The following is a 27,024-nucleotide window of genomic DNA, read 5'->3' as shown; positions in this document are numbered from 1 at the left end:
TTTCCTTTATTTTGTTTTTGAAACAAGGCCTCAATATGTACCTTGGGCTTTCTTCAAACTTACAGACATTGTTCTTCAACTTCTCCATAATTGAGGTTATAACTATCTGACATCACATTACTAGTCTCCTTTCTTAATGACCTTAATATCAAGTTAGTTTTTAAAATTACTTTGTTAGCCTTCTTTTTGGCTTTCGATGCATCACAGATGTAAGTGGGTTTCTCTTCTGCCCATCAATTCCTGATTAGCCACTCAGAAGCTTATATTAATTACAAACTGTTTGTCCTATTAGCTCAGGCTTATTACTGTCTAGCTCTACATATAAATTAACCCATTTCGAATAATATGTGTATTGCCACTTGGCCATGGTGTTACCTCTCACTTTGCATCTACGGCAACTGCTGGCTCCTCCTTGATCCCACCCTCCTTTTCCCTTTATCTTGGCTTGTTTTTTTCCCACTGTCTATTAAGTGTGGCTATTGACCAGATCAGCTTTTTCCAATGGTAAATTAACCAATGGTAATAAAAAAAAATATTCACAGCATACAGAATGGCATCCCATATCACACAGAATTAAAATTCAGCTTGGGCTCAGTTGTTAAAATACTTTCTACATAAACATGAGAACCTGAGTTCATGTTTTCGAGACAGGGCCTTGAACTCACAGAGGTCCTCCTGCATCTGACTCCCAAGTGCTGATGATATAATAGCTTACATAAGCAACCCTAAAAATCCTACCAAAAAACTTCTACAACTCATAAACACTTTCAGTAATGTAGCAGGATACAAGATTAACTCTAGTCACTTTTAAAGCTAAAAAAGACAACCTAATAATAAGTCTTAAATAAAAATTACTGGTTCCATAAAAGCAATGTGTTTATGGTATTTTGATTACTCAGCCTCTTAATTATTATTTTAGATAATTAAAAATCACATGGTTATTCCTGAATGTTATATACATACATACATACATACATACATACATACACACATATATATATATGAAACTTTATAAGGCTATATGTAGTTAGACTGAGAACAATGCTGGCCTTTGAGTTGAGTGGTGTTGGTATAAAGAACAATAATACTTCAGTTGGAGTAGTTTCAAAAGTATAGTATGTGACTTAAGATTCTGAGTAGAGATCTTGCTAATAATTTAACCTAATAAATTTTGTAGGCTTAAAGTTAGAAGACTTTTGGTGTAAAGCTTCCAAATTACCTGTTCTATTGTTTATTTTTAATTAGACAAGCTAAACTTGAGATGGATCAGTACAAAGAAGAGCTGTCTAAAATGGAAAAAGAAATAGTACATCTGAAACGAGATGGGGAAAATAAATCCATACATCTTTCTCAGTTAGATATGATTTTAGATCAGACAAAGACAGAACTCGAAAAGAGAACAAATTCAGGTGAGTAACTGGTTAGCTTAATTTGACTTACATAGAATTGTATTTGTGTGGGATGGTTTGAGTCAGAGTGGCCCCAATGGGCTTATATATTTGAATGCTTAGTTATCAGGAGTGGTAGAATTTGAGAAAGATTAGGAGGTGTGGCCTAGTTGGAGGATGCGTGTTAGTAGGGGTGTGCTACTGCTCCATTGTCTGCCTGAAAGCCACCATGTTCCCCATCATGATGATAATGAACTAAACTTCTAAAACTGTAAGCAAGGCCCCAGTTAAATGTTTTCTTTCCAATTGTTGGCTTGGTTATGGTTTCTCATCACAACAGAACATTGACTAAGACATTAATTATATTTAAGTGGAATAAAATCAGCAGTTGGGGTAGTGAGGGCTAAAAGGGATAGTGTTCAGTATTTTGTCTCTTATAAATTAATAAAAATAGATAGTCTTATTTATTTGTAAAGTTCTATCAGATATATTTTTTTTTTTTTGCCAAGACCTCCTTATGTAGCAGAGGAAGACAGTGAACTTCTGATCCTCCTACTTCCCCCTCTTTAGTGTTAAAATTATAGACAGGGACCAGCATGCTTTGTGTATGCAGTGCTGGGGATTATGTCCCAGGCCTTGTTCATTCTAAGCAAGCACTCTATAAACCAAGAGTTTTATAGATTCCAGCTCTCAGATTGAATATTCTTTTGTTTGTATCTTATTTACATGTCCTGAGATAGTGTGCACTTTTGTGTATGTGCATGTGGAGGCCAGAGTTAGAATTTAAGTATCTTCCTAGATTGCTATCTATCTTATTTTTTGAGACCAAGACTTTATGATTGGCAAGGCTCACTGGCCAATGAGCTCCAGCTACCTGTCTGTCTCTACCAGCACTTCATAGGGTAATGCACAGTCTTTTGTATGGGTGCTTGATATCTAACTGAGGTCCTCATGATTGCAGGGCTGGTGTTTTAGTAACTGATCCATCTTTCCAGCTCCTTGAATATTATTAATTATGTTTATTCATAAAGTTTTTTTTTATAAAAATCGTTTACATATAGTTCTTAAATGATTCTGTATTCTTAACAGTGAAGGAGTTAGAAAGGTTGCAGCACCACACTGAAGCCGAACTAACGGATACCGTGCAGAAACGGGAAGCCCTCGAAACTGAGCTACAGAATGCTCACGGAGAACTGAAAAGTACCTTAAGACAGCTACAGGAACTGAGAGACGTACTGCAAAAGGCTCAGTTATCATTAGAGGAAAAGTACACTACAATCAAGGACCTCACTGCTGAACTTAGGTGAGTTAGATAATAAGAAAGGACACCATAATTACTGGTATCTCTTTGATTATTTTGAGTCCATTGGACCATATCACAAAAACTGTTGTTGAATGTCTTGTTTGTTTTTGATTCATCTAAGCAAGTGAGAGAAGTTACTTTTAGCTGCTGATACTTCTGTCCTCATTCTGTGATCAGTTCCACACTGTCCAAGTAGCTTTCTAAGAAAGGGGGGTGGGAATGGAGTAGGTGGAGCATAATTAAAGGAGGCCCATGTGAGCCCATAATAAAGGATAACAAATGTTTATTGGGGATACCCACAAAAAGAAGACTGCTGCTTTCTCTGCTCTGTTGCCACTGGGAGCTGCAAACCAAACACCAGCCATCAACCTAGCGAAAAGGGAAAAGTGAAGAGCACTCAAGCTTCCTATCTGTGTTTACAGTACCTCAGACCACGCCCTAATGGGTACCTCCCCCTTTGGTCTAAATAAGAGGGTTCTAAACCTATAACGAAACTATACAATAAGAACAGATATCAAGTATTGTCCAGGAAAATAAAAGGCACAAACATACACAGAAATAGAACTACAACCAACATAAACAACATCAAGCAAGAAACACATTCTAAATGTCTAGTCTAAGGTAATTAGCAAATAACAGAGATAATTTCAATAGCTGTCCTATCCTGAGGAGGCTGAGTCTTGTACTGAAATGTATTAGCTAAGTTTTGAGATTAAAATAGTTATGACTGTCTAGTCTTCAACCCCATCAAAGACTTGAGAAGGGAAACAATATTACCTGAGTAGGCAGGAAGTACAAGCAAGCAACTTCAAAAAGGTGCAAAAAATGACAGAGACAGCTGGCTACCTAGAAAATCACCCAAAATCTCATTTGCAGTGTTAGAACAACCAATTTTGGCGAAGGCCTAAAGTATCTAACAGACCATTTTCAGAGGCAGGAAAAATTGAAAGACTGTCCTACCCTGCTTGACAAGGTTCAGTAGTCATTTTTGCTTGTATCTTCCTCGTGCAGTTTGGATAGCATGAATACTGTCAGTAGTTGGAGCAAGGGCAGGCAGTTCTTTGCCCATAGGCCAGTTCTTCTGAGAAGAAAACAAGCTCCAAGAATTCGGTGCCAACATTCTCTTGGGAATAGATTGTTGCTGCCAAGAACAATCGTGTCTCATGTCAACAGAATCCTGCATTATTTAAATGCCAGATTACCTGTCTATGCAGAGTTCAATCTCTGTGCATCTAGAAAGCCTGACTAGCCTGACTGATATGTATGAAAGCATGGGTGAATGTTGAATTGTAATTCTTAATACCTATATAGCTTCAAGACTGAAGTTCCCATTATAAAATCAAACTGTGCAGTAAGTGAGGACAATAACCCCCAAATGTAAACTATATATCTTGATCAGAGGTAGACATGTATAATGCAATGTATCCTAAAATTGCATCAATATGTAAAATATCTTAAGCAGAGTTAGAAACATGCATGAATACAATTTGACAAAGTAACTTTGCATATGTACACAAATATTGTAAACACAAATAGGAGCATATTCAATATAACAATTATAATTTGAATTTTTATCAATATATGACTTATCTTAGACAGGAATACAAAGATAATTTTACATATGTATCAATATACACAAATCCATACCAATATAAATTATCTATAACTAATAGTTCACAAGTAGATATACTAATCTACTTATAATCGCATCCCATTCATCCCCGCCTTTTTTTTCTCAAAAGAGATCCCTGAGCCTACTTCATTTCCACCCCCAACCCTATACAACTTATAACCATGTGTTAACCCCTAACCCAAATTCTGTTGGGAGAGGGGGTGTTATTTTCTAGAATTACTTCCAGCTTTCATGGAGGTGATATTATTTCTGTGGGATCCTGTAAAAACTAAAATGATGTTTAAGTCTCAAGATTACTGTCTGGTACAATTACAGAAAGTCTCTGGGTAGTCGGTAGGGTTTTTCTGAAGTTCTGGCCAGATTGTTTTAAGAAGGTGCATCATCTCAGCTGCCAAGTTGGAATCATCTTAAGCAGTTTGTAGCCCCAAACTGATCTTAGAATGGTGCTTTCAGCATGATGACATCATATGCATGAGGTGGAATCACTGTTGTAGAGCCCCAGCTCCTCTCTGGAGACTTCAGAGATTTCTGTAGGAAAATTTATTGTTCACTGTGGAAAACTTAAACATTATTAATATCAAAATGGAAATTTTGAATTTTGATAGGCATGTATTAAAAGAAAGGTACCATAGAGGCAAAAATAGGCATGGGGAAAAGTAGAATTTTTGAAAGCAAAGTTTTGATAACTCTGTCCCACACCAGGTGGCTCTCCTAATTTGAGACAGAAGTTCTGAATTTTTCTTTTAAGAACGTACCTGGATTTAGAGAAGGTGAGCCACACAGTCCAACTCCAAAGCCAGCTCTGATTTTTTTTTTTAAAGATTTATTTATTATGTATACACTGTTATGTCTGCATGTATGCCTGCAGGCCAGAAGAGGGCACCGGATCTCATGACAGATGGTTGTGAGCCACCATGTGGTTGCTGGGAATTGAACTCAGGACCTCTGGAAGAGCAGGCAATGCTCTTAACCTCTGAGCCATCTCTCCAGACCCGCCAGCTCTGATTTGTAAGTGAGTTGGGACTACCACTATACTAAGAAAGAAGGAGACATGGATGGTTATGTAGTGAGATCTTACCCTGCAGAGAATCCTGGTGTCATGAGTCAGATTGTCCTTGCTTGGTGATTCTTTCTGGGTAGCCATCTTTTCTTCTTTAGGTCTCTTGACTTCTCAAGGATGGGTATTTTCTATTTTCTTGCAAAGACAAGAACAGAACCTTGGCCCAGCCCTGCTGAGGTTTCCTTACAAGTTCTTGGAATGTTACCTTAGTGGAAGAGCTGTCATTTCTCTTCATCCAGAAGTTTCTCCTTTTCAAACCAAATCTTGATGAATTTTAATAGTATCCATAGCTTTTCTCCTCCTGTGGAAAGAAGAGCAAAACCCCCAACACAGCACATCTCCTGGCTTCCTTGAAATGCATTGGCTGATTTAATTCAGAAGTTTTTTTCTATTGTTTAAAGTCTCTCTGTAGCTGTTGTTCCTTTCCCATTAGCATTAAGAAAATTCCAAGTTAATAAAACATTATGCAGTCTATTTCTCGGGGTCTTTATCATGCCTTTCTTTTTATGTAACATACCCCTTATAGTTCACTTTGTAAGATTGTGTGGCATGCCTGGAGTATGCTTTATATTATAATAAGAAAAACTGTTTCATTTTCTTAGAAACATATGCTGGAGCATTGTCTGTCTCTATTTGTGCAGGTATACCCATGATGGCCATAACTTCTAATAAATGTGTAATTACTAAATGAGCCTTTTCCCGAACTCAAAGCTTTTGCCCATTGGAAACCTGAATAGGTATCAATGGTGTGGTGTACATATTTTAATCTCACAAATTCTACAAAATGTAACACATTCACCTTCCAGATTTCACTCATGAGTACCCTTTGGGTGACTTCTTGCATGCAATGGAGTTTGCTTGTAGAAAGAACAAGTAGAACATTTCCTTATAATTTCTTTGGCTTGTTGCCATGTGGTGGAAAAGTCATTTTTAAATGCTTGCTGTTGACTTTTTAAAAAATGTTTATTTATTAATTATGTATACAATATTCTGTCTGTGTGCATGTCTGAAGGCCAGAAGATGACACCAGAACTCTTTACAGATGGTTTTGAGCCACCATGTGGTTGCCGGGAATTGAACTCAGGACCTTTGGAAGAACAGGCAATGCTCTTAACCACTGAGCCATCTCTCCAGCCCCCTGCTGTTGACTTTTTAAATGAAATTCTGAGGCATTCAGCACATTCCCAATCAATAATTGATAAATTTCTGCATTGCCTTGTGCTAGAGAACCTGGCAAACCCATATGGGATTGGATGTGTGTTATGTACATGGGATAATGCCTATTCTTGTTTGTATCTTGTACCTGAATTAAATAATAAAGTCAATTCTATATTATCTGGTTTAAATTAGAGGTTTCAATATGCAAAACAACTCTTTCTGCATATTGCAATGATGTTATAGTTAACTATGTTGAGTAACTATGTTGAGAGATTCTTTAAAATCCCTTCTGGCTTTTGTACAGAATCATGAAGGCTTTGTGAAGATGGACACTCTAAAGTAATCCAACAGTAGCTCAGAACTGAGAATAATAAAGGGTTAGAGCACAGTCCTTTGCACAAACGGGGAACAGGAGCCAAATCCAGCAGTGGGGGGAGAGAGAGCACATGCAAGCTTTATGGCTGCATTTATAGTATAAGAGATCATGCCCAAGTGTGCAGGTATCTCAAAGGCTTTGGCTGAAGAAGTTCCCACAGCAGCTTTATTCTACTTTACACAAATTTTATGATTTATTAGCATCAGTATAGAATGTAGGGGCTCTAGTTAATGGTGTGTCCCATACAATGTGAGGAATGATCCAATTAGTTCTTTTTATAAATCAAATTCTCTCACTTTTGGGATAGTTGTTAATGTCTCCCAAAAAATTACTTCAAGCTCTTTGCCAGGGTTCACTTCCTTCTCATAATTTCTTAATTTCATCATTCGTGAATGGTACTATAATTTCTGATGGGTCTATTCCTACTAATTTACGAAGCTTCAATTTTCCTTTTTAATTAACACAGAGACCTGGTCCACACAAACTTTTAATATTTTACTCAGTTTGTGTGGTAAGCCATTCTAAGATAGTATCTTCCCTCTGTATTAAAACTCCTGAAGGGGAATGTTTGAAGGATAATAAGACCAGAATGTGGTTAAGATTTAGATCCACACAATCCACATGTGCCTTCTGTAATTTCTCTTCAGTTTCAACTGATAATTCCCTGGGACTACATAAGTCCTTGTCACCGTCTAAGATTTTGTTTAAATTAATCAGGTCATCAGGACATATTTCAACAGTGGGCCATACCTGGGAAATGTCTCCTAGCAATCTTTGGCAGTCATTAAGTGTCTGCGATTCATCTCTCCTAATTTGTACCTTATGTGGTCTAATTTTCTGTAAACATATTTTATAGCCTAATTAATTAATAGAATTTCCTCATATTTTTTCAGGAGCAATTTGTAATCCCCAACAAGGCAAAATTTTCTTCTTCAAAAATTCTTTCTAAAGTATCTACATTTGAATCAGAAAATAAAATGTCCATGTAATGGTAAACTATTTATTCAGGAAATTGCTTATGTATCATTTCCAATGACTGTTTAACAAAATATTGGCAAAGGGTAGGGCTATTTAACATTCCCTGTGGGAGAATCTTCTATTCATATCTTTTATCAGGCTGAGAATTATTATAAGTAAGCACTGTGAATTCAGACTTTTCTCTTTTTCTTGTAAAGGTATAGTGAACAAACAATCTTTTAAGTGAATAACTATGAGGCTATTCTTTTTTTTTTTTTCGAGACAGGGTTTCTCTGTGGCTTTGGAGCCTGTCCTGGAACTAGCTCTTGTAGACCAGGCTGGTCTCGAACTCACAGAGATCCACCTGCCTCTGCTTCCCGAGTGCTGGGATTAAAGGCGTGCGCCACCATCGCCCGGCGAGGCTATTCTTTTTTAAAAATTTTTTATTGATATTTATTGAGCTCTACCATTTTTCTCTGCTCCCCTCCCTGACTCTCCCCTCTTCACTTCAACCTTCCCCCAGTGTCCCTATGCTCCCAATTTACTCAGGAGATCTTGTCTTTTTCTACTTTCTATTTCCCATGTAGATTAGATCTATGTAAGTCTCTCTTAGTGTCTGTATTGTTTCTAAGTTCTCTGGGATTGTGGTTTGTAGTCCCAAGAAGGAAATATATTAACTGAGTTGTTGTAGGAGACTGCTAGTTAGTTCCCAACCACTCACATCCAAAATAATCACACAGAAATTGTATTAATTAAATAACTGTTTGGCCCATTAGTTCTGGCTACTTTTTTTAAATTGGCTAACTCTTACATCTTAATTTAATCCATCTATATTAATCTGTGTATTGCTATGAGGCTGTGACTTATCACATAAAGTTCCGTCGTCTGTCTCTGGCAGAGCTACATTGCTTCTCTCTGACTCTACCTCCTTTTTCCCAGCATTCAGTTTAGTTTCCCCTGCCTAGCTATACTCTACACTTATCAGGCCAGGCCAGTTTCTTTATTAATTAACCTATTGTATTCACAGCATACAGAGGGGAATTCCACATCACTACCCTTTTCTGTTTAAGTAAAAAGTTAATCTTTTTATATAAAAAGTTAAATACCGCCGGGCGGTGGTGGCGCACGCCTTTAATCCCAGCACTCGGGAGGCAGAGGCAGGCGGATCTCTGTGAGTTCGAGGCCAGCCTGGTCTACAAGAGCTAGTTCCAGGACAGGCTCTAGAAACTACAGGGAAACCCTGTCTCGAAAAACCAAAAAAAAAAAAAAAGTTAAATACCTAATTTAATTTTTTATTTATTGTTAAAAACAAATACTAAGTTAAATACTTTAACATAGTAAAATTACATAAAAGAGATGTCAATATTTGGGAATATGAGTATAGTTCTCTCCAAACTGCTTTCTGGTTTTTGTAGGGTGAAGTAATTTTTTTTCAGGGGGGAGGGGTACTCACAGTGACCTTTCAGGAGATCTTGGTCCATCAAACCACATTAGTCTGGAAGGAATACACAGGTTCTCATCCTCTGGAAATAAAAGGGGAACCTCTTTTCTAAAGCAACAAATTCTTAGATCCAAAATTCTGAAATCATGATACCTTTAAAATATATATATGCTGGTTTAGCTTAGCAGCCCATACAATGAAATGTCTTTCTGTACTTAGCTCCTTCACAGTCAAAAAATTCAAAGAATACACAATAATATACATAATCCAGACTCTCTGTGTATATTCCATCTTTATGTGGCTTATTTTTTTCTCCTTTTCTCTGAGTGTCTGTACTCTTTTTAAAGACTTTACCTTTTTAAAAACCATTTACTTCTTTTTATAACTGTCTATATTTCTTCTCTATCCCAAGCCTACATACATTTTTAAAACACACCGTGTTTCAATTTGAAGTCGTTTATATCTGAATCTCTCCTTATTGCATATCTGTGATCTTTTCTGACCAGGATGGTTTCTTAAAATGCTAAGTGCTTCTTAAGAACCCAAGCAGTGGCATTGCTAGGGGAAATGCAGCCCTGTCTGCTTGCTCTGCCCAGTCCAACATGGTGGTAGAATTCCCTTAAATGCCTGAGACTACCAGGTAGGAGCTGTCCTCACCACCTCGAGTCTGATAAACAGTTGGCTCATTCTGTCTCCAAGTAACTTGCAGCATGCTGTCCATAAACCCCATTTAAATGCTTGGTCTCCTGAAAGAACCAGAGTTCGCAATAGCAGCACAGCCCAGAAAGTCGCCATTTGCAAATCTTCTTGGCTTTTTTTCTGCTACTGCTGAATCAGGAAAACCTCTCTTAAAGGAGCCATGGCATTAAGCCATGCTTAACTCTGTTTTTTTTGTTTGTTTGTTTTGTGTGTGTGTGTGTTTAGAATTCCTTTCCAAGATTTCTCAGGTTTTATGTGGATTTAGCTCACACATGTTGGGCGCCAATTTGTTGTAGGAGGCCGCTAGTTAGTTCCCAGCTGCTCAGACCTGAAATAACCACATAGAAACTGTATTAATTAAATCACTGCTTGACCCATTAGCTCTAGCTTTTTATTAGATAACTCTTACATCTTAATTTAACCCATCTATATTAATCTGTGTATCACCATGAGGCTGTGGCTTACTGGGTAATGTTCTCATGTCTGTCTCCAGTAGGGCTACATGGCTTCTCTCTGACTCTGCCTCCTTTCTCCCAGCATTCAGTTTAGTTTCCCCTGCCTAGATCTATTCTACACTATCAGGCTAATTCAGTTTCTCTATTAATCAGCCTATCATAGTCACAGCATACAAAAGGGAATCCCACATCATCAAGTAAGCAGGAAGTGCAAGCAAGTGACTTCCAAAAACTGTGAGTAATGACAGAAAAAGCTGGCTGCCTCTACAGTCACCCAGAGTTCTTTCTGTAATGTTGGGGCTCCATCTTCAGCTTATAGGCCCATAATATCTGGCAGACTTTCCACAAAGCAGGAAATTTGAAGATATGTTCTGCCTAGTAATGGCAGTGTTTGTCAGTTGCTTTCTTCTGCTGTGTCCCTCAGAATGTCTGGTATAGCTGGATCTTAGGGCGTGATCTATTCCTGAGGAACTGCCACACTGTTTTGCTTAGTGACTGTGCAAGTTTGCATTTCTGTCAATGAATAAAGTAAATCCTCTCCTCACGTCCTCACCAGCATGAGCTGTCATTTGTTTTATTGATCTTGGCCATTCTAACTATTAGAAGATGGAATCTTAAAAGTAGTTTTGATTTGCATTTCTCAGATAACTAAAGATATTGAACATTTCTTTAAAGGTTTCTCAGCCCTTTGTGATTTATCTTTTGAGAACTTTCAGCCTAGTTCTATACCCCATTTTTTAAATTGGATTGTTTGTTTCTTGATTTTTTTCTTTCTTTCTTCCTTTTTTTGATATTTTAGATATTAGTCCTTTACTGGATGTAGTAGATAAGATCTTTCTACATTCTGCATCCTGCTGCTTTGCTCCAGTGATATATCCTTTGTCACGCAGAAGCTTTTCAGTTTCTTGAGGCCCCATTATTTGTTGTTCTTTGTGCCTGTGTTGATGGTGTCCTGCTCAGAATATTTTTTCTTGTGCCAATGAGTTCAAGCCCACTCTCCACTTTCTCTTTTGTCAGATTCAGGGAATATGATCTTATGTTTTTGTTTCATTTGGTGTTGAGTTTTGTATGGGATGATAAATATGGAATAGCCATCTAGTTTACCAGCACCCGTTATTGAAGATGCTGTCTGTTTTCCAGTGTGTATTTCTTGCTTCTTTATAAACATATCAGGTCCATAGGTGTGTGGATGTAAGTCTGGATTGCCTGGCTGCTGCTGGGCTGAGGGCGATAATGGAGAGCAGGAAGAATGAGTGTTGCCTGAGTCTCAACCAGAAATGACCCCCATTGATCCCTGGCAGAGATGCTTCTAGGTGTCAGCAACTGACACACTGGAATGAAAGTGGACTGGAAGGAAAGGCTCGGATGGTCTGCAGGGCAATACTCGGCTGGATCTTATTAAATTTTTATTTATTCACTTCTGTGTACATAGGTGGATGTGTGACATGTATCATGATGCACATGTGGAGGGTAAAGGACAAATGGTGACAGTCAGTTCTGTTTTTCTCGCCATATTGGTCTCAGGTATTAAACTCATGTTGTCAGGGTCGGCAGCAAGTGTGTTTTTTCCAACCCTTAATAGTGGACATTTTTAGAGGCATCTCAATCTCGGCCAACACTTTCATATGTTTTCTTATAAGTCTGCCCTCCTGTCTTTCTAGTATAACCTCTCAGTCCAGAAGGCTGTAGCACTGTCCTCTTCTGTTTCATCCAGTGTTTTAGCAGGTCTCGTCAACCCCATCCCTAACACCCATGGACTCCTGGTGACCACTGTGCACAGTCTCGTCAACCCCATCCCTAACACCCATGGACTCCTGGTGACCACTGTGCACAGTCCGTCATTGTTTCTTCTGTGGTGCACGACTGGGTCTTCATAATGGGCTCTTTACGTTCTTCATTTATTGCTAATTCACTTTCCACAGGATTCATTATGTTTCTGATTTCAAACATAAATCATATAATAATTGATTTCTTTTTAGACTTCTGATAGCTTTCTAAAACATTCTCAGTAAAATCTTAAGTCATTTGGAAATGAAAAACTGAAGTTTTGGGACACAATTTCATTACTCGGTAGATCAGCCCTTAGGAAAAAAAAAAGAAACAGGGCATACCAAGTGTTGGGAAATATGTAGAGAAGTGAAATTCTGATTCATTGCTGGTAGGAAACAAAAGTGGTGATAGCCACTGTGGGAAAATAATTGCAATTTCTCAATGAGTTAAATACAAAATTATTATTTAGTATAATAATTTCCTAGTTATATATCTAAAAGCATTGAAGGTGGACATTTAAACAAAAATTATACAAATGTTCATAGCACCTCTGTTCACAATAGCCAAAAAAAAAAAAAATGGCAAAAACTGTAGAAGGAGCAGCGGACTGCGTTCCCGCCCGGCTCCAGGCCGCCTGGCTAGCTTTACACCCGAAATAATTACACGGAAACTGTATTCATTTAAACACTGCCTGGCCCATTAGTTTCAGCCTCTTATTAGCTAATTCTCACATCTTGATTTAACCCATATTTAGTAATGTGTGTAGCACCACGAGGTGGTGTCTTACTGGGAAAGATTCAGCATGTCTGACCTGGCGGCTGGCTCCATGGCGTCTGTCTCACTGAGGAGAGACATGGCATCTGCCTAACTTCCCTTCTTCACAGCATTCTGTTCTGTCTACTCCACCTATTTAAATCCTGCCCTATCAAAAGGCCAAGGCAGTTTCTTTATTAACCAATGAGAGTCCTCCATCAAAAAACCATTTTGCCACAATGATGAATGGATAAAGAAAATATGGTGTATCTATAAAAGGAGTATTATTAATTCAGAAAATGCAATAAAATAGTGATAATCCATGCTACAAAGTAGAGGAACACTAAAGAAAGTCAGGACCATGAGGGAACCTTCATCTGGCGATGGATGGAGATAAAGACAGAGCCACACATTGGTGCACCGAACTGAGCGCCCAAGGTCCAAATGAGGAGCAGAAGGAAGGAAAACATGAGCAAGGAAGTCTGGACTGCGAGGAGTGCTCCCACCCACTGAGATGGTGGGGCTGATCCATTCAGAGCTTACCAAGCCCAGCTGGACTGGGACTGAAAAAGCATGAGATAAAACCGGACTCCCTGAACATGGCAGACAATGAGGGCTGCTGAGAAGCCGAGGACAATGACACTGGATTTGGACCCTACCACACATACTGGCTTTGGGGGTCCTGGCCTGTTTGGATGCTCACCTTCCTAGACCTGGATCGAGGTGGGAGGAACTTCGACTTCCCACAGGGCAGGGAACCCTTTCTGCTCTCTGGACAGAAGAGGGAGGGGGAGTGGAGGAGGGAGGGGATAATTGGGAGGCAGGGAGGAGGCGGAAATTTTTAATAAATAAAAAAAAGCATTATGCTAAGAGAAGCTAGACACATTTAGTAAAATTTGGTTTATATGAAATTTCTAGAATTGATAAGTTCATAGAGATAGGAAAGATTGATGGTTGTCAGGAACTAGAAGACAGAATATGAGAAAAAAAGATCCCGGGAACATATGGTATTCCTTTTGTTGTATAAAAAAATATACTGCAAACGGATAATGGTGATGCTGCATAACATTGCAAATGTAGTTAATTCAGTTGAATTATGCACTCTCAAATGGCTGATAGGATATTTCATGCTTGTTTTTCCACAGAACACAGTTTTCAAAAACCCAAGTCTGTAGAATACCAAGCCCTACATAAGGTTCCCAGTTTCCTAGCCTTTTCTCTGTTCTGTTTTGGTGTGTGAGCGCGTGTGTGTGCATGTTCCTACGTGTGGAAGCACTTGGTGTGTTTGGACACAGGTAGAAGTCAGAGTGATGTAAGTGTCTTCCCCAGTTCCTCTGCACCGTCTATATTAGAATAAGACTTTTGATTTCAGTAAGTTTTTTATACATTGTTCCTTTGATTTAAATCCTTTCAGTCTGAATTAACTACATTCTGTTGCTTTTAATTTATGGGAAACAACTCAGTTTACCTACCTTTAAACATTATAGTAGTTATATTATCTGCTTTATCTTTTTCTTTTGACAAATTTTAGAGAATGCAAGATGGAGATTGAAGACAAAAAACAAGAACTCGTTGAAATGGATCAGGCGCTTAAGGAGAGAAATTGGGAGCTAAAGCAGAGAGCAGCTCAGGTTGTTTTTTCCTAATTATATTTAAATAAAAATTTCTACCATGGGACAACTATGAAGGGTTTTAGAAGTCACCAATTTTTGTTTCTGGTTATAAATATTTATAAAGTTAGAAATAAATAGATTTTTTAGTTTATAATCCTCCAAATGCTGTTAGTGTAGATGCCTGGCTGAAAGTGCTTTTCTTCCTGGGAGCTGAATAGGCAGGTAAGTTCATTACCATGAAACTTCAACTCAGCCTGGCCAGTAAGTTTTGAGTGTAAGGGTTTGCTTGCTACCCTTTAGATTTTGTTTTTAATTCTGTCTCAAAGAATATGCAGTTGAACATGTTGCTGTGACCTAAATGTTGGAGAAACGAAGCATTATTTAGCAGTTTTTATTCCAATATAAATTGAAACCTGAGTCATTTTCTCTTATTTTCCATTTTAACTTTCTATAATATATAATACATATGGGATTCAAATCCTACTTGAAAAAAATGCTTTATTTGGGATAAACTTATCATTTGTTGATAAAAATTCCTGTTGTAAAAGTATGCTCCAACAACACCAGTGTTTGCATTGTAATAAAATGGAACATCTAGCTTGATATTTCTTGTATTTAGGTTACACATTTGGATATGACCATTCGTGAGCACAGAGGAGAAATGGAACAAAAAATAATTAAGTTAGAGGGTACTCTGGAGAAGTCAGAATTAGAACTTAAAGAATGCAACAAACAGGTAATTATCTTAAAATTTCATATTTTAAATTGTTTAAAAATTAACACCATTAAAGTCAGAGTGTTCTTGTTGTTGTTTGTGATGACGCCTGTTGTTATGCTGCCCAAATTGACCTTGAATTCCTATGCCCAGGCACCCCACACAAAACACTGTAGGACCCAGGGCAGCTTGGTACACACCTATCATCACAGGCTCTATAGACCAACAGGAAGGTAGGCCTGAGTCTCAGTTTATCCTAATGCAAACCTGGTTCCAAGAAAGATCACAAACTGAGACCACCCACGCTCCACCCAGTAACAGATCATCCAAATTAAGTTCCTAACTTGATGTCCCTTAGCCCAGCACACACCCATCTCCTGTTGGCCAGGGCACCCCTAGACAAATGTCAGCCCATCAGGGGTCCTGGACCTTAGAAACTCCTCTGCTCTTATAAAAACCCCATCCCAACTCAGGGCTCTCTGATTGCACCAATATGTTAGGCATGCGGAGTCCGAGTTCACGAACTTGAGTAAGAGTAAAGGCTCTTTGCTTTTGCATACGGGACTCAGTCTCCTTGTTGGTTTTTGGGGGATTCTGCAGATCTGGGTGTAACAACACTGAACATGGTTGTATTTTATAGAATGCACGTGATAGAAACACTGGATTCTTTTATTAGTCTTGTATATTCTAATTTACTATTCATTTTGTCCTCAGTGTTTTTTATTATAATTTCTTATATTAATATATGTATATACTTACCACAATATGTACATGTTTGATTAGCTATAAAATATTACTGGGAGGATTTATAAGTAATTCTAGAATCTAATTGAAAGAAATCATGTGGGAAGGAAGAACTGTGTTCTCTATATTTTTTATCTTACATGTATATCACCTTTAAAATTATAAAGTTGTGTTTTATTTGTTTAGTGTACTTGTATAAAATACTGATAGAAACATTTGCTGATGGGAGGAAGTGTCAGACTTATTCATAAAATAAGCCAAGGAATGCTAATTTAAAAGGAATGGATAAAAAGAATTTTAAAAAATGAGAGAGAGAGAATGGTACTTGTAGCCATAGGATAATCCCGTATTCTCATAAGCCCTAAATGAAGTTGGAGTGTTTGGTTCCTCGTGTATGATAAGTCATCACTGGAAAAGAAACAGGGCTGTGGCTGTAGCCATCTTCAGAGAACTGTTACTTCAAACCGAGCTGCTCTGGACTCCTGTGAACAACAAGCAACTACAAGCCAGGGAACCTTGTGGCCACAGTCTGGGTGGGAAGTAGTTGCATTTAGGCAAGATGGGCAGGACAAGACGTGGACATGAGAACCGTTATGTGGTGGGAAGCTTAGACTGTGAGCACAGTACTTTGACCTGCTCTCTGGTGAGGCAGACTCCAACACCTGGGATAACTGAAGTGTGATAACCCAGCCTGTAGTCGTCCAGGGATTGCTGTTCTTCCCCGTGGTTCCCAGTAGCAGGACTCAGTTCCCAAAGGATCCTTCCTCCTGTAGAGTATTTAATGTTGAACAGGCTTAAAACTTGAACTAGCCAGATGCACTCAGGAGAATTAGTAGTGTCATGGCATGGGGGTCCATGGAAAGAAGACTCAGAGATACCTTAAAAATGAAGTTAGCGTCTGGTGGTGGTGGTGGTGCACGCCTTTAATCCCAGCACTTGGGAGGCAGAGGCAGGCAGATCTCTGTGAGTTTGAGGCCAGCTTGATCTACAAGAGCGAGTTATAGTACAGCTAGGGCAGTTACACAGAGAAACCCTGTTTCGAAAAATAAAAATAAAATAATTTAGCCTTTCTTGGATGCAGGGGAATTCAGCCTCTAAGGACTGAACTGCCTTTCCTGGGCTGCTTTTATTGTTCTCCAATTCACACTTTAGCCAGATGATTTCCATATGCTCAAAATGATAGGAAGCTTCCAAAGGAACAATGCCAAGTACAAATTTTCTATGGGGGCGGGGTACCACGGTTTTCTGGGTTTCCCTCCAACCAAGTTGTACACAGACTTTGTATCCTTGGGAGACTCTTTAAATAAGATTCACGCAGGGCACTAAGAGAAACCACAGGGTATCTGCTAAAGAAAAGATGGATTAGGGCTAAAGCCAGGCCAGCTGTAGCCCAGCAGGGATGCTCCCACGTAGCAACTCCAGGAACTGCAAACTGGGAGGTCTTTGGAGTTTGTGAACCTACCTAGTTTACAAGCTACAAAACTGAATGCAGACAGAAGTGGCTTTTGGTATACAAAAGAGAGAGGGAGAGGGGGGAGAGAAAATTTGGGGAGAGAGAGTAAATGCAGCCTTTACAGCTGACTCTTCACTGGTTCCAAGCATCTGCTTGAATAGTACAAAAAGTAAGAAATTCAAACTTCAACCGATGCCTGTTCGCGCCTGATGGACTCCAGTACCAGAGGACCCAGAAAGAAGCTACTCCAATGCCTTGTCATTTCATGAAATGCTTTTCTGCACCTCGTTTTGAATCACTGCTTTCCCTTTTTATTATACTTTTAACATTATGTTTATTTAGTAAAATATACAGCATATACAGTTTTTACATTTATTGTCTAATCAAATTTTGTTTACACATTTTTGCTGCATGATCAAAATTTACATCGCTTGCTCTTCTCATTCCATGTTTCTATTATTTTTCTTTTTTTCCTTTTAAGATAGCTCTTTCTTTTTCCCCTTTTCCTGTCCCCTTCTTTTCTTTCTTTCTTTCTTTTTCTTTTTTTTTTCCCTCTGAGACAGGGTTTCTCTGTACCTTTGGAACCTGTCCTGGAACTCACTTGGTAGACCAAGCTGGCTTCAAACTCACAGAGATCTGCCTACCTTTGCCTCCTGAGTGCTGGGATTAAAGGTGTGCACCATCACTGTCCGGCTTATTTATTATTTCTATGCTTACTTAAATCAAATATTTCTTTATTTTTTCTTTTAATTGGTTTTTCAAGACAGGATTTCTCTCTATAATAGTCCTGGCTGTCCGGAAACTCGCTCTGTAGACCAGACTGACCTCAAACTCACAGAGATCTGCTTGCTTCTGTCTCCCAAGTGCTGGGATTAAAGGCATGTATCACTCTCCAGCCTTGACCCAAATTTTTAACTTCATGCTTACTTTAAATAATTTTTTGTGGATTTTTTTGTTTCTTATTTTATGGTCATCAGTAGGAAAACGGATGGAAATGGAAATTATTATTGTTGGTTTAAGGCTTCACCCCAGGCCCTGGCATCCATCTACCCAAAGAGTCTGGAATGTCTGGGTGGAAATTCTATCTCAAGCCCCCTCCCCTGGGAGTTACCTTAGTCCAGACTCCACTTCTGAGAAAGCCTGCCAAACAATGACGCCTCCCAGAGATGCTCAAGATCACAGGCTTTTTAAACTGCCCCCCAGAGAACAGACAGGTGTTTTTCCAGCCTTCCTTCCTGTTTCCTCTCTGGGGGACTGGAAGGCCACCCCGGAGACTTCGTATCCATTAAACCTGGGATTTTTATTATTTGCATTATTGCATCGGTGTGGAGAGGTTTATGGGAGTGCAAAAACTTTTCAGTTATATAAAGGGAAATAAACTTCAAAATAAAAGCAAGTATTGCTTGTTTACTCTCATGGATAGGATCATTTCAGAACAGAATTATGGGGTTGAAGACGTGGCTCAGTGGATAATTACACTTGCTGCTCTTGCAGAGGACCCAGTTTGGGTTCTCAACCTGCCCATGGTAGCTCACAGCCATCCTTAATACCAGTTTCAGAGGATCTGATGCTCTCTTCTGACCTCCATGGGTACCTGACATGTGTGTCGTGTACATATATACAGGTAGCCAAACACTCATATGTATAAAGTAAGTCTACATTAAAATTTAGAAGAGGAAGTAGCCAAACTAGATGGCCAGAGAGGTAATTGAGAGGAGGTTATTGAGGATAAGTAACTATGAGTTAGCAAAGTACAAGAATCTCTCTCTTGAAATTATATACAGACCCATTTTTTATATGCTAACTAAAGGGAAAATTATGATTTAGCTTTTCATCTTTTAGTGGATTTTAAGTGTTTATAGAATATATAATCATCTTATTAAGTAGAATTCTAAATTATGTTTGTCTTAAGAAAGGTTCGTTTTTTTTTTTCGGTCTTGAGAAAGGGTTTCTTCTATGTAGCCCTAGTTGTCTTGTAACTGACTTTGTAGACTAGACTGGCCTCAATCTCATGTAGATCTGCCTGCCTCTGCTTCCTGAGTTCTGGTACTAAAGGCATGCATTACCATACCTGCTAAGAAAAGTACATTTTAGAGGTTTAGTTTTATTTTATGTGAGTGGGCGTTTTGCCTTCTAGTATGTTTGTGCATCATCTACCCAGAAGAGGGCACTAGATTCTTTAGAACTGGAATTACATGTGGTTGTGAGATGTCATGTAGGTGCTGGGAACAGAACCCAGTTCCTCTGCAAAAGCTTTTAAACTGTGCTCTAAACCACTGTGCCATCTCTTTAGTGTTACGATTGATGGTGTCAGGTGACCCGAGGCTGCCAGTGGGTGGGAGACAGATAATTATGCCATGTGGTGAGAGCTTGGGCATAGAGTTTATTTAGTGAGTATTGGGAGCTTATAAGGGAAAAGGGTTATGGAGGCAGGAAGGGAGAGAGAGAGAAGGAGGGAGGGAGGGAGGGAGGGAGGGAGGGAAGGAGAGGGAGGAAGGGAGAAGCAAAGGCTGCCTGATGTGAGGTGTCCTTCTATCTATGTGTTGCTTTTATTGGTTGATGAATACAGCTTTTTGGGCCATTGGCTTAGAAGAGTAAAGCCAGGTGGGAAATCAGAACACAGAGAGAGAGGGAGAGGGAGAGGGGAGAGGGAGAGAGAGGGAGGGAGAGAGAGAGAGAGAGAGAGAGAGAGAGAGAGAGAAGAGAGGAGAGGAGGGTAGAGTCAAAGAGACGCCATGTAGATGCTGAAGGAGGCAGACACTGAAACTTGACCCAGTAAACCACAGCCTCATGGTGATACACAGAATAATAGAAATGAAGCCGGGCATAGGTGGCGCACGCCTTTAATCCCAGCACTCAGGGAGGCAGAGGCAGGCGGATCTCTGTGAGTTCGAGGCCAGCCTGGTCTACAGAGCTAGTTCTAGGATAGGCTCCAAAGCTACAGGGAAACCCTGTCTTGAAAAATAAAAACAAAACAAACAAACCAAAGGATAATAGAAGTAGGTTAAATTAAGATGTAAGAGTTAGCTAGGAATACGTCTAAGCTACTGGCCAGACAGTGTTGTAATTAATACAGTTTCTGTATGATGATTCGGGTGTGGGAGGCTGAGAAACAAATGAGCAGTCTCTGGCTACAGCTGCCTCTTTAGAAGAAGAACAGACAGAGAAAGAGGAAGGAAAATCAGCTTGCATCAGCGGGAAGGAGGAGATTGGGAGTGGGCGTAGCTTGACTTTTTAGTAAACAGGGTGCCCAGGTTATAGGGCAGGCCAGCAGAATTATAATATTTAGCCCCAGAAAAATAATTTTAAAAATTTGATTTTAGGTATTTTTGGTTGTTATTTTTGTGACAGGGTCTTGCTGTGTAGTGTAAGCTAGCTTTGAATTTATTACCCTCCTGCTCCACTTCCAAACTGCTGCATTGTAGGTGTGAACCTCCATGTTCTGCCTTCTTTTAGATATTTTGTACATAAGTGGCTGGTTTCACTTAGAACACAGCTATGAGTAATTGTATTTTCTTAGTTATGTTAATAATGATCACCTGCTTGAAATTCAGGTAGAAAGTTTAAATGAAAAGTTGCATAATGCCAAAGAACAGCTTCGAGAAAAGGAGTTTATAATGCTCCAGAATGAACAGGAGATAAGTCAACTGAAAAAGGAAACGGAAAGAACACAACAAAGGATGAAGGAAATGGAAAATGTAAGTAAATTATTTTCACATAAGGGAAGAGTAATGAATATCTTTTAAATACCTTTGTTCTATTTATTTATTTTTAATACCTTGGTTTTAAAATACAGAAACAGCTCCAACTTTTTAAAAGCTAATTATTTGTGCCAGGTACTATTAGTTCTTTTGATCTTTAAAAAGATTTTATTATGTGAAGCATGATCATAATTAGTCTTAATAATAGAAACCTGGAGTCAGATATTAGGAAAGCTGAAAGATCAGAGAAGCAGAGCATCCAGCCACCAGAAACTTCTTGCCTCTACTAAATCTAAGACCTAATGGGAGCTCCTGTCTCTTTGAATCCTCAGACTGAATTGGGCTGAGATCCTATTTCTACCTCCCTGGTGCTGGGATCAAAAGAAGGCATGCTCCTCCTATGTGCTGGGGTTAAAGGCATGCTCCTCCCATGTGCTGGGGTCAAAGGCTGTTCCTCTTTTAGACCAGTTCAGTCTCCTATAGCCCAGGGTGGTCTTGTACTCCACATCTTCCTGCTTCCTCCTCCCAAGTGCTGGAATTAATGTGTGTGCCACCACTGCCTGGCCTCTATGGTTATCTAGTGGCTAGCCCCATCCTCTGGTCTCCAGGCAAGCTTTATTTGTCAGAACACAAACAAAAGATCATACAACAATTATGCTGGCTTTGGTGTAGACAAGGGCACTGTCTTATGTACTTAGTATTCTCTAACTTTGTCATGTTATATTTTACAGAGTAAATCTACAGTATATGCTTTTTATCAATAAATATTCAATGTGTAAATATATTATGTAGTTGAATGGAGATACAGATATTAAGAAGTTACAGGAACCTGAGGAACTTCACACAGAAACTGACAAAAGATAACAGTATTATTTCAGCCAAGTGCAGTATGTTATCAGAGAAACAGTTACTTGATGACTTGATATTAGTTTCCTGTGTATTGATGGTTGAATGTATTCAACACCCTTGTATTTTTTAAAAGTGAATTTGTTTCTGTGAGCTCTAATGGATATAATGTTCTCGTCAAAAACTTTGGAATTTCAACAATAACTATTGTATTTGATTGCTTATGTCTGTCTCTAGAACATAAACTGTTAGGGAAGGCATTTTGTCTCCTTTTTCATCCCTGTTTTCTGACCACCCAGAGTTTTGTGTGCATACACACACATATTCTCTCTCTCTCTCTCTCTCTCTCTCTCTCTCTCTCTCTCTCTCTCTCTCTCTCTCTCTCTCTCACACACACACACACACACACACACACACACATCAAACAAAACAAATATATTTTATTGTGTTTTGTTTTTTCGAGATAGAGTTTCCCTGTAACTTTTGAGCCTGTCCTGGAACTAGCTCTTGTAGAGCAGACTGGCTCAAACTCAAAGAGATCTACCTGCCTTTGCCTGTCTCCTGAGTCCTGGGATTAAAGGGTACCCCACCACTGCCCGGCTCCTGACTTGTATATAGTAAGCATAAGTTATTATTTATTGGGTTACTTATAAACATAAGTGAAGCAGAGTCTCTAAGAGCAAATGGGGACAACAGTGAGGGGAAATGATTAACGGCCCTGCCGTGTTGGTTCCCTGCAAGTGAATGGCTGAAATTATTTGCATAGTTAATTATACTCATTTATATCATGGATCTTCATGACAAATACCAGGGCCCTAGTAATTAGTACTGACCTTTTTCTTTTTTCTTCCTTGAAGTCCAGTGTCATTACCTCTGTCTAACTTGCCTCATGTGCTGAATTAGGACTGACTTTGCTTCCTATAGCCAAAGATTTTTAGTTAGAATTGTTTGTAGTTTGAGTTTATGTGGATTTTGGAGTACATATATATTCAAAATTACTCAAATCTGAACGCATTTCTGTTTCATATTTACCATATGTATCTCATCTGAAGATAATTTATAGATTATTTTAATAAGTTTACTTATCAAATGTAGACAGAAGTTTCTGTCCTGCCTAGTTCCGCAACAATTTGTTCAGTCCCAGAAAAACACACAGAGGCTTATATTCATTATAAATTGGTTGATCTATTAACTCAGGCTTATTATTAACTAGCTATTACAACTTAAATTAACCCATAATTCTTATCTGTGTTTAGCCATGCTCAGTACAGCATTCTCTTCTTGCTTCCTCTGCAGCTGACTGCAGACTGAGCTTTTCTCTTCCCAGAATTCTCCTAGTCTCGTTACCCCACCTATACTTCCTGCCTGGTTACTGGCCATTCAGCATTTTATTAAGCCAATACAGGTGAAAAATCTTTACAGGGTACAAGAACATTATCCCACAGCAATCAAACAGTTTTCATACTGTGAAATTTTCTCTGCCAAATTAATATTCACAACATGTTTTGGGGGGAGGCATAGGGAGTTATATCATGAATTTTAGTTTGTCTAAGTGAAATTAGTAATAAAAGCTCAGAGTCAGATATAGTGGTTAATGCTGAAGATCAGAGAAACAGAGAGTCCAGCCATTAGAGAGTTATTTTACCTGTACTGATGCTCAGATTAAAGGGGTGATCCTGTCCTCAGAATCTCTTCTCAGACTGCAGGGCCAATCCTCAGACTACAACTGTCTCCACCTCAGACTGCAATGCTCCTGTCTCTTTCCGCCTTATATTCCTCCCTCTGACCAGCCACATCACTCCTGTCTCCACCTTCCTAGTGCTGGGATTAAAGGCATGGGATCCCAAGTGCTGGGATCGCCTTTGTTTGAGCTCTGTTTCTCTTTTAGACAGAATTAAATCTTGTGTAGCCCAGGGTAGCCTTGAACTAACAGATCTTCCTGCTTCTGTCTCCTGAGTCCTGGGATTAAAGGTGTGAGCCACTACTGCCTGGCCTCTAGAGGCTTTGCTTTGTCCTCAGATCTTCAGATAAGCTTTATTTGTTAAAACATAAACAAAATATCACTACAGGGAGTATTTCAGATCTTGGGTTTCCAGATAAATACTTAACCTGTCATTTCCTAGGAGTTTAGGTAATTAATAACGCTTCAGAGGAAATCATACTGCAGTGATATTTCTCCTTCATGGGGAATCCACAGCTCAGCTGTGTAGATTAATTGTGAACTTTAATTCTATATTTCATGGCAGTATTTACTTATTTATTTAGGAGTATGTACTCATGTTTGTGTAGGCCTGAAAACAGTCTTGAGTGTTATTCCTCAAGAGGGCATTTCCCAGGAGCAATCTACTTGGTGGTTTGATTTTTGTTTTTTTGAGACAGGGTTTTAGGTAGCTCAGACTAGTTTTGAACTCCCTGTGTAGCAGATGATGACTGTATGCTCTTTTCTGGTCTCCTTCTCCTACCGCAAGTCACAGGATTACATTGTGTGGTGCCATACTTGGTTTTATTTGGTGCTGAGGCGAGAACCCTGTGTTAGTGTACAGGCACACTTTGGCCCTGCCCCCTGGGCACAGCCACCCCTCTGCTATGGCATTGTTTGCAGGTGCAAGGCCCTTATAAGAGAAGCTCCACCCACTCCCATTCTATCTCTTCCTGCCTTCCTCTGTCTCTCCCCCTCTTCTTCCCTTCCACTCTCCCTCCCCTCTGTTTGTCTCTCCCTTCCCTCCCTCCTTCCCAATACACTCTTCCCAAACTCCACATTCAAGCTCTCTCTGCGTTGTCTGTGACCACTAATCATTTATAACCAACCCTTTTAAAATAAAGACAAACTTTTATAAACAATCATTTTGGGAGTTTGGGTGTAGTTTTCTCCAAAGTGCTTACTGCTTTTTTTGGGGGGGCAAAGTATTTTTAGGGTTCATAAAAGATTTTTCAGGGGGGGTCTTGCTCTGTCAAGCCACATTCGCCTGGAACAAATTCACAGGTTCTCATCTTCTGTGGAAACAAAAACAAAACTCTTTTCCAAAGTAAGACGTCCTTAGACTTAAATTTTGAAGTCAAAATATTTTTAAAATAAATATTTTGTTTTAGCTTATCAGCACATACAATGAAATGTCTCTGTGTAGTTAGTTCATTCACAGTCAAAAAATTCAGAGAAAACACAAAAATATACATAATTCAGACTCTTTGTCTGTTTCATCTTTTTTTTTTTTTTTTGGTTTTGGTTTTGGTTTTGGCTTTTCGAGACAGGGTTTCTCTGTACTTTTGGGGCCTGTCCTGGAACTAGCTCTTGTAGACCAGGCTGACCTCAAACTTACAGAGATCTGCCTGCCTCTCTAGTGCTGCACCGCCTGGTTGTATTTTCCAACTTTACATGGCCTTTTTTATATTCTACTTCTTTTATTTTTATTTTTTAATTTTTTGTTTTTTTTCAGACACAGTTTGTCTGAGTGTCTTTGGCTGTCCTGGATCTCACTCTGTAGACCAGGCTGTCTTTCTTCTCACAGAGATCTGCCTGCTTTCACCTCCCGAGTGCTGGAATTAAAGGCATGTGTCACCTTACCCATCTACTCTATTTCTTTTCTTTTTTTTTTTTTTTTAAAGGACCTTCTCTATCTTTTTTCTTGCCCAAGCTTACTTGGATTTTTAAACATACTGTAAACCATTTAGAGTTTATTTTTTGTCTGAATCTGTTTTTACTGTATATCTTTGTCTTTTTTCTGATCCCTTGAGTCTTTAATTTGCTAAATGATATGGGTTAGCAGTATGGCTTAGCATGTGTTGGTGCATTAAGGCTTTTAAAAATATTAACTTATAGTGGGAGATGCTCATTTTATTGTAGTTTTATAAAGATAATTGTAGGGAAATTCTCTTATGAAAGTAAAGAAGCAAATTGTAACTGTACACTTCATAACTATATATTTCACTTTGAAACTCACAAATGTCTTATGCTTTTCAGGTCATAAAAGAACAGGAAGAATACATTGCTGCCCAGTACAAGGAGGTCATTGATTTGGGGCAGGAATTGAGGCTGACCCAGGAGCAAATGCAGAACTCCCATTCAGAACTGGCGGAGGCTCGTCGCCAAGAAGTCCAAGCACAGAGAGAAATAGAAAGACTCTCTAGTGAATTGGAGGATATAAAGCAACTTTCTAAAGAAAAGGTAATCCTATTCTAAATAGTTTATTTTACTGAAGAAGTTTTAAACTTTAACTCCTTTTTAAAAGAAGGCAGATAGTAATGCCCATCACTGAACCACCAGTGCTTAACCTTTGTATTTTGTACTGTGTTCCACACAGTGTGAATGTATTTAAACTTACCAAACTGTCTGCTTAGAAATGGCTAGAACAGTAGAACCAGGTGTAGCAGTCCACATTTGTAATCCCAGCATTTGGGCAGCGACTAGCAAAGGCTGCCCTGTGGGGTACTATCTAAAAAGTAGTTACCTTTATGTTATGTGCATGCTACCACAGGTTTCTTAAAGAAAAAGTTTAACTGTGTTATACTTAGATTTTAAATTCTTTGTAACATAATATTTTATAATAAAATCCTTCATAACTGACCTCTGGCTACACTAGTTCTTAATTAATTGAGTTATTTAACACGTTTAGATTTGCATGTGTTTGGGCCTTCTTCTAAGTAAAAACCTCATTTAGTTCTCTGTGATGAAAGTATATTAAAAATCAAGATTACTAATAAAAGGTTTATTTCCTTAGAAGTTAGCAACTCATTTAAAGAGTATTTAGATTGATATACTTGGGTTAATTCTTAGACCTTGAGAAAAGTCTTTATTTTTATTCTGAAAGTCTTGTTAAGTTTTCTGCTTTCTCTTACACTAACTAATTCATCATAAGTATATAGTTAAAAGATTTTTACTTTTAGTTTTTGTTAGGCTTAGTTATATTTTTATTCAAATTTCTGGATTATTAGAGTAATTAAGCATATATAGGAAAATTTATA

At 38.7% G+C, this 27,024-nt stretch overlaps 1 protein-coding gene across 1 annotated transcript in view; it reads left to right on the top strand.

The window, feature by feature from the left end:
* Ccdc18 (coiled-coil domain containing 18) overlaps positions 1 to 27,024 on the top strand; it is a 127,758-nt gene that overhangs the window by 81,307 nt on the left and 19,427 nt on the right. Inside the window, 6 exon segments of the mRNA XM_038332291.1 lie at positions 1,246 to 1,409; positions 2,478 to 2,691; positions 14,525 to 14,624; positions 15,226 to 15,342; positions 21,073 to 21,216; positions 26,024 to 26,227. Of these exon segments, the coding sequence (XP_038188219.1) occupies positions 1,246 to 1,409; positions 2,478 to 2,691; positions 14,525 to 14,624; positions 15,226 to 15,342; positions 21,073 to 21,216; positions 26,024 to 26,227 (943 nt within the window).

Source organism: Arvicola amphibius, chromosome 1 (assembly GCF_903992535.2).
Source record: "Arvicola amphibius chromosome 1, mArvAmp1.2, whole genome shotgun sequence".
In the NCBI taxonomy this organism is placed as follows: domain Eukaryota; kingdom Metazoa; phylum Chordata; class Mammalia; order Rodentia; family Cricetidae; genus Arvicola; species Arvicola amphibius.
This window is presented reverse-complemented; position numbering and strand designations above follow the sequence as displayed.